The sequence below is a fragment of the Harpegnathos saltator genome, unplaced genomic scaffold (genome assembly GCF_003227715.2).
Source record: "Harpegnathos saltator strain DR-91 unplaced genomic scaffold, Hsal_v8.6 scaffold772, whole genome shotgun sequence".
NCBI lineage: Eukaryota > Metazoa > Arthropoda > Insecta > Hymenoptera > Formicidae > Harpegnathos > Harpegnathos saltator.
In genome coordinates, this window is record NW_020230618.1 from 4,544 (window position 1) to 12,476 (window position 7,933).

Sequence of the window (7,933 nt, forward strand, 5' to 3'; positions counted from 1 at the left end):
TCCTGATTGGTCACCGCAACCGTTTGCCGCAGCTCACCGCATGCATGGAGTCTTAGCTTTAAAGCGAGGTTGTAGACATATGGCTCCTGCACACAGAACGCGGCAACGCTTGTCGCGCGGTGGAAGTTGGAGCGATCGCCAATCAATGTCCTGCTTTCCTCAAGAGCTGGAAGTTTATTACAGAATAGCGGCACGTTGATTGGCGATCGCTCCAACTTCCACCGCGCGGCAAGCGTTTCCGCGTCCTGTGTGCAGGAGCCATTAGGGAAACTTGGTAACTTTTTTCATCATTTAACTTACGATATCTCGCTAACTATTCGTCGAAAGAAAAAATAGTAATAGTTGAACTTTTTTACTTTACTTACTATCAAGAATATATTACTATAATAGTACCTTAATTTTTGTTAATTTAATATTTTTATAATTAATTTAATAATTAATTTAATAATTTTGAGATTTCCAAAAATCTATAAGTTAACAAAAATTAGGGCACTATTATAGTAATATATTCTTGATAGTAAAGTAAAAAAGTCTAAAGCCAGCGGCACACGGTGCCTGTTTTCGTGCTGGATTGCTTGCTGGATGAAAATACTGCGATCTGATTGGTACATTTCCGAAGATGGATGGAAATGCACCAATCAGAACACAGTATTTTTATCCAGCAAGCAATCCAGCACGAAAACAAGCACCATGTGCCGCTGGCTTAATACTATTTTTTCTTTCGACGAATAGTTAGCGAGATATCGTAAGTTAAATGTTGAAAAAGTTACCAAGTTTTCCTTAAGTATCTCAAAAAATATTAAACAAATAAAAAAATGTTTCAGACAAAATTTGTTAAAATTAATTGGTAGAAAAAGATGGTATAATAAAAAATTTGGATTTCTATTTAAGAAAATTGATGATCAGTGAATATCTCGAAAATGGCGCCATCTATAAGCAAAATGCTATTTGCTGTCTTATGTCTCTCTTCAAGCCAAACAACTTTTGTCTGAAACATTTTTCGATTGAACGCAGTGTTTCTGAGATATTTGAGTGAGTCCTTTAAAATGGGACATTCTGTAATGTATATTTTTTCTACGAGAAAGTGAGATAGAAAAAAATATCTGTAACGCTATTGGTTAGGTAACACGGCCGCGCATGTGCAGTCCACCCTTGGAGACGTGAAATTTGGAGTGTTGTTACTGTGGTTGCGTTCCGATATTCATTGCCAACATTGAAATTCTATAATATACGTAACACAAACTATGTATTTTCAGTACTGGCGGTGAATTTTGGAACGAGGCCCATGCATAGTGTGCTAGTGCAGCTAGTGTACTGCTGCAGTGCATTGCACGCTAATAACGGAACAACTTTTCAGTACTGCCAGTACTGGTAGTGTATATCGGAACTTACGGCTTAAATTAAGGTATAAATCGTCTTGTCCATTTAATAAGAATAAAAACTTTTTTATCTGACGATGAATTATATTATTGAAAAATAAAGATATTTAAGAAGATAATCAAGAAAGTCTTCAAAGGCAATTCAAATAAGGTATGTAAAAATAAAATATTGATTTATCTCTCTAACATTACCTAACCTTGCTTTAATTTGTAGTGACATCCTCATACTATCAAATATATAAAGCACGATACCTATGCAAATAGATTTTAGGATATAAGTTGATTCAAAATTGTCTACTGATCCATGATATTTGCCACGATGACTTTTACTTATGTCAAATACTGAAAAATTTCAAGACATGTGTGTATGTGCTATAACTTCATTGGAATTTGTAAGTAGGTTATGGTGATCTATGACAACAATGGACTGACCTTTACATTATATTATACTTTTGCATAGATTTATCACGTGCACGTATTTCGTCGATATCAACGATCATAAAGTAATTAGACTAAATCTCGACTGTTTCATATATATATATATATATATATATACACATATATTATTTATCATCCAATTCCTGTTTTACTAGTATAATATAATATGCTATTATTGGGCTTACAGGTGCATTATAAATATTATTAAGCTGAGCTTGTTATAATAATTATGAAAAGAAGGCATGGATGAACATAACAGCGATCTTTATGAACAACAGCTTTATGCTGTGTTTGAGAGTTGTTTGACAAAAGGAAAGGATGAACTTGAAGAAAATAATTTACCTTCTATATGTAGCAAATTACATCTTGATGGATTAACCGAAGAATTAAAATCATGCATTTGTAAACACGCAGATAAGCAAAGTATATCCTTTCAAGAATTTCGGGATGGTTTATTACTTCTGTTGAAAAGATTTCAAGGATTAGTTACAGATAGACAGTGTATTGTACAACCTTATTATAATTTGAATACATGTAATGTCGATATCAAAAAGAATGAGCTTTCAACACCAATTAATAACGTATCTAAAGTTCATCTTCAGGAAATAGAGGCTAGAATCACAATGGATGAGAGTAAATTGATACACTTCTGGGAGAAGATCAAAATTTACTTGAGGGATTACACAGATTCTACAGCTATGCAATTCATATTGAGTTGTGCAGGAATTCCAGAGCTTCCAAAACAAATCATAGAATTTATCTTCGAGAGACTCGACCAGAACTGTGATGGTTTGATTAGCTTTGATGAATTTATCATTATATTCCAGAAGAGAAGGAGCACAGAAGCCTTGCAGGAACATAATGAATCTCATAGTATTGTAAACTGTAATGTAAATACATTAGATTTCAGTATATATGAGCCTCATGGAACTGATTCTATACAGGCTGACAAGAGTATAGATAAAGAGGAAGTTGCTGGTATTTCTCGCGTGTCGACGATATTGCCCAATAGAGATCTCAATATCTTGGATTCCAGTCTAGTAGAAGTAACGAGTATTATATGTGACGAACTTAAAAGTTTGAATGAAACGTTAGATGACGATACCATCCAGTCTCATATCAGCTTACTACGTGAGATGCTTACGCTTTATCAGAATGAGCAACGCAATCTGAGCATCCTGATAGAAAACATGAAAGCAGAGAAGGAAAAGATGCGTATCGACATGTTAGAAGCTAATGAACGGGCGAATTTATTAGCGCAGGAGATCGATGAACATCAGGCACAATTGGAGAAGACTAAAGAAAGTCTTCAGAAACAGAGTCAACAGCGTTATGCCGAAATCACAAAAGAACTGTCAAATCAGCTAAATATTGAGCGAGAAATAGATGCTGCAGCCTTAAAATCAAAAGACGATCAACTACAATTATTGCAAAGGGAGAATCATGATATGAAAAATAAATTGATTAACACATTGCAAGACAATCAAATGCTTGAGGCAGAGAACGGGACTCTCTTAGGCCAAATTGAAAAGCTCAGGCAATCCAACAATGATTTGTTAACAAGGATGAAAATGTTAGATGCGGAGCATGATGAGATACAAAGTCTAGAAGCGAAGCAACAGGAGCAAGTGGATTTTTTTGTCAATCGCATCAAGCAGCTACAGTTGGAAGTGACCCTCTTGCGAGACCAAAACGACGAGCTCAATGCGGAACTGGAAACTTTGAAGTGTTATAGCAACGATATAAGGCAAAACGAGACACTGTCCTCTTTGGCGTATGATTTACAATTGGACGAAACTCCAGATGAAAATCGCATAACGACGTCACAATCGTTCCAAGAGGCCCGACAAATCGATGCGAAAGTTCCATTTGAGTTTAATTTTTCATCAAACGAAGGGCAGCTCGACACATCAGATTCTGGTGTCGTAAATGTTGAAAAGCTAAGAAATATGTTTGTTAAAAATCTAGAGAATGTGCTATTGACAAGTACGAAGTGCATTTCAGAAAAATGTGCATTGAGCAATAGTGTAGCGAGATTGATCAATAATCTGCAATCGAATCTTTCGCTGCATTGCTCCACGCGGGATTTTGGGAAGAGCATAGCGTCTGAGCTCGAAATGGAATGCGAGAAACGGACACACGAATCACTACGAGATTTAGTCGTTTCCAAAGCACCGAAATCGCTTCTGACGAAACGTACAATGATGTCGAACAGCGCAGAAGATCTTGACGACTTCGCCGATCAAGACGTAAAGAGTGCAACGCAAAATAAGACAACAAGTCTCAGAGATTACCCACCACGGAAAGAAGAGCACTCCGCGGAACAATGCAGAACTAATAAGGAGAAAGATAGTTCCCTGGACATCACTGAGGTTGAAAATACTTCGAAGAATATCTTGTTGAACGCAAGATTGCAAGAGCTCGAGGCGAAACATGTGACAGAGAAGAAGCAGTTGACAGAGCGCTGCTCGGAACTTGAACGCAGTCTAGATCTATTGAGAGCCGAATATGAAGAATGCGAAGATTATTGGGCCGCTAAACTTGAGGAAGAGAGACAACTCTTTGAGCAAGAGCAAAAGATCAGTGACGACAAGCTTGCTGAGCTTATTAATAAAATAGCGGAATACGAAGAATTAATTAGTCCTTTAGATAAGTCGAAAAATAACGGACGATTGTCCCCGATAGATGAAAAGTTTAATTTGGAGCAACAGGTAAGAAACAAAGAGAGAGAGAGAGAGAGAGAGAGAGAGAGAGAGAGGGAGGGAGGGAGGGAGGGAGGGAGGGAGGGAGGGAGGGAGGGAGGGAGGGAGGGAGAGAGAGAGGAGAGAGAGAGAGAGAGAGAGAGAGAGAGAGAGAGAGAGAGAGAGAGAGAGAGAGAGAGAGAGAGAGATGGAATATATTTATATCTTATATAGATATTTATAATATTTGTAAATTATAGGAAATAAGTATTTTGGATTATTTATACATTTAGCTGATATATTGTTTTATAACATATTTTTAATATAGTGTATCTGTAATGTTGCAGTATATAGATCTTGAAGAGGAATTTGAGAAATGGAAGATAAAAACTGAGAATGAAATCTCCCAGAAGAATTTGGAGATAGGGGATCTGCGTGAGAAATTAAGATTAACGGAGCAACTAGTCACAAGTGATTCGTGGGTGCAAGTACCGGATGAAATCTCTTTGCGAACATTGTCGAATCTGTCGCAATGTAAATCTTCCAGTGCGTCTAGCATCCCGTCGATGAATGAGCCAGTCGAGAATTTAGATCTACAAACATCTGATACAAACAATCAAACGTATTATAGCTCAGAACACCCATCATCTAATGATTCTAACAGGCTAATAAAACAAGATCAAATCGACGGTGTTAATTTGAACATTACGCGTGACGAATGTTCCACGAAGGAAGTGAAAACCACGCATAAGGATAAGAAAAACAAAATATATCAAAAGAGATCGCACGTTGGTACTAAGGTGAAGGAGAATGATAAGTGTGATTCAGATTTCACATGGATGCATAATGTACTGATGCAAAGTTTGAACGGAGTTAACTGCCATTGTACACAGAATAATACGCAGCCACGCATGTGTTGCATTGACCCGAGCGTTTTGCAGAATCTGAACATGAAACTTTACGCACAAGAACGTAAGAAACGACAGTTACAGCATTACTTCAAACGACAACAGCAACAAGTTGAAAAAATCTTACAGCGTAAGTCTGTTCATATATTTTAAGATGTTATTATGAAATAATTTCATAAGATATTAATCATGTACTCTAGACAAATGTTATGTTTCTTTTTATTCGTTTCGTTATGTGTCATTTTTTATTTTATTAAAAATTTCAAGGAAAGACTATTATAATTTTGCTATTACAGGTATTATGACGCAACATCAAACGGAATTATTTGAATTACAGTGCCTCCTTCGTAATACACAAGAAAGGCTCCAAGTACAAGTTCAAACGACCGTTGATCAGGTACGGTAACATGAAATACACATATACATGCGCGTATATAATAATTATATATATACTTACAGTTAATATGGTTTGTTTAACAGGCCGACAGATTAGCTAATGCTGACATATTAGTAAAGGATTTATATATAGAAAATGCATGTCTCACAGAGCACATAAAGCGTCTGCAAGAACGATGTCTCATCTTGAGCGGCCTCAGTATGGAAACTACTTCAATGTGATGTTCAAGTAACTATTACGGGTATGATAAGTTCAATTTATGCGTCATTGTGTGTATATGTACCGAGCAATTATAAATTATTTATTTTTATGCGATTATTAGCAATTATACGGATTACGTCGTGAAGCCCCGATGACTCAGGGATGCATAAGGTTGGGAAATGTATATTGTGTAGCACAAGTGCCTTTAGTTTTTAATTTAAATTTAAGACTAAAGTGAGACAAACTTCGCTTTAATCGACATCATATTACTTAGCAATGAAAATTTGATTTATAGGGGCAATTATCTTATAAATAATATATAGTAAAATATTACGTGCGTATACATGCACGCACACGTAAGTACACACACACACACACACACACACACACACACATATGTTCATTCACTCACACCACATACATTCACTCATTCACTCACTACACATACCTAAGAAAAGAATGAAGAAAAGTAATCGTAACCGGAATTGCGAGAAAGTTCTCTTTTTTACAATAATTTTTTCTTAACTGTTCAATTGTACTAAATGTATTTGCCCTGATGCAAAGCAAATATTCGGATATAGTTATCTCACCTTATGCAGAGTCATTTAGTGTGCACATGTAAAACATTATTACACGGAAAATTAGAATTTATTAGAAAAAAATTATAAAGAATCTCGCTTCCGTTGTTTCTCTATAAATAATTGATAGATGCGGGCGTGCACACAAATGCATATGCATATGCAAATACGTATGTAAAGGAGACTGAAAAATATTCCCTAGAAATAAGTAATTCTACGTTTAATGATGTAGTTACAGTCTATTGCAAGACCGAATGTAAGTCACTATAAATTAGTTTCTTAAATATTTCTAAAATAATGCAAATTAAGAAAGCTGATCCAACAGAAAGAAAAAATACATAATACATATAAAAGAATATATGTTGATAATTTTTATTAAATGGAAAAGGATACAAATATATGAAAGTCATATATCTTTTCTCTTTTTTGTAACAAAAAGTGTACATTTTTTTCAAATTTATGATAACTTTTCTTTATGTAGATCTTTTCGATTCGTTCTATAAATGTGCATATTAAATATACAAATAAATATTTTATATTTTATATTTTGTATTTCATATTTTATATTTTGGAACATATTTTCTTATATAAAATATGAAATATTAAAAGACTCATGTATGTTTCACTGAATGTAGCATTTTTTTTTACACAGAATATCGAGAAAAAATTATATAAAAGAAGCACATTAAAATATCTTTAAAAAATATCTCTATTTGCAAAAAGCAATTACAGATATAAGTCAGTGTATCCATTTCTATCATATAATTTACATTAAATCTATTTTTTTGTGTATATGTCTAATTTGTATTATTTTAAAGATATTTTTAAGGCAACATTAAATAAACTATTAAAAAATTAAAAATAAAAGATATATAAAATATATTTTAGAGACAACTAAATTATAGTGATTTATTTATATATATATATGTTTCTTATTAATTATTTAATGATAAAAGTATAAAAAAGTATAAAAAAAGGTAGCACAAGAGGTTTATCATATTTAGTAGAGTTGAAAATAATGAATTACAATTCTGATGTAATTTTTATTAATCAATCTAGTCTTCTCTCCATATTTTCATTATATATCAGTATATTTATTTCATCTAGAAAAACTTAAATCCCTTTTTAAGAAGTAATTTTATTTAAGATAAATGAAATCTAAAGTAAAATATAACGATAAATCTCTTGTAGCAACCTTTGATAGTAGCTAGATTTAATTTTTATATAGTTATATATATCAAATTTATACATATGTCTTTTTGGATTTTGTTTCCACCTTTTTAATATACTCATAAACACTCTTAATGTATATATTGAACTGTTTTGAGCTCAACCAAAATGCCCAAGATAC

General features: G+C 33.7%; 1 protein-coding gene across 2 annotated transcripts; it reads left to right on the forward strand.

Annotated features, from left to right (window-relative positions):
• The first annotated feature begins 1,327 nt into the window (after window positions 1-1,327).
• Bsg25D (blastoderm-specific gene 25D) lies at window positions 1,328-6,915 on the forward strand. Of its 2 annotated transcripts, XM_019841934.2 has the most exons (6): window positions 1,328-1,530; window positions 1,594-1,771; window positions 2,005-4,528; window positions 4,846-5,536; window positions 5,703-5,803; window positions 5,887-6,915. In XM_019841934.2, exons 3-6 carry the CDS (start codon window positions 2,060-2,062, stop codon window positions 6,022-6,024), a joined length of 3,399 nt encoding a protein of 1,132 aa, XP_019697493.1. In that variant the 5' UTR covers window positions 1,328-1,530; window positions 1,594-1,771; window positions 2,005-2,059; the 3' UTR covers window positions 6,025-6,915. The 2 variants fall into 2 exon arrangements, with proteins under 2 accessions (XP_019697493.1, XP_025162025.1); XM_025306240.1 differs by lacking the exons at window positions 1,328-1,530; window positions 1,594-1,771 and having other exon boundaries at window positions 2,060-4,528; window positions 5,887-6,044; window positions 6,126-6,915.
• The last annotated feature ends 1,018 nt before the right edge of the window (window positions 6,916-7,933 follow it).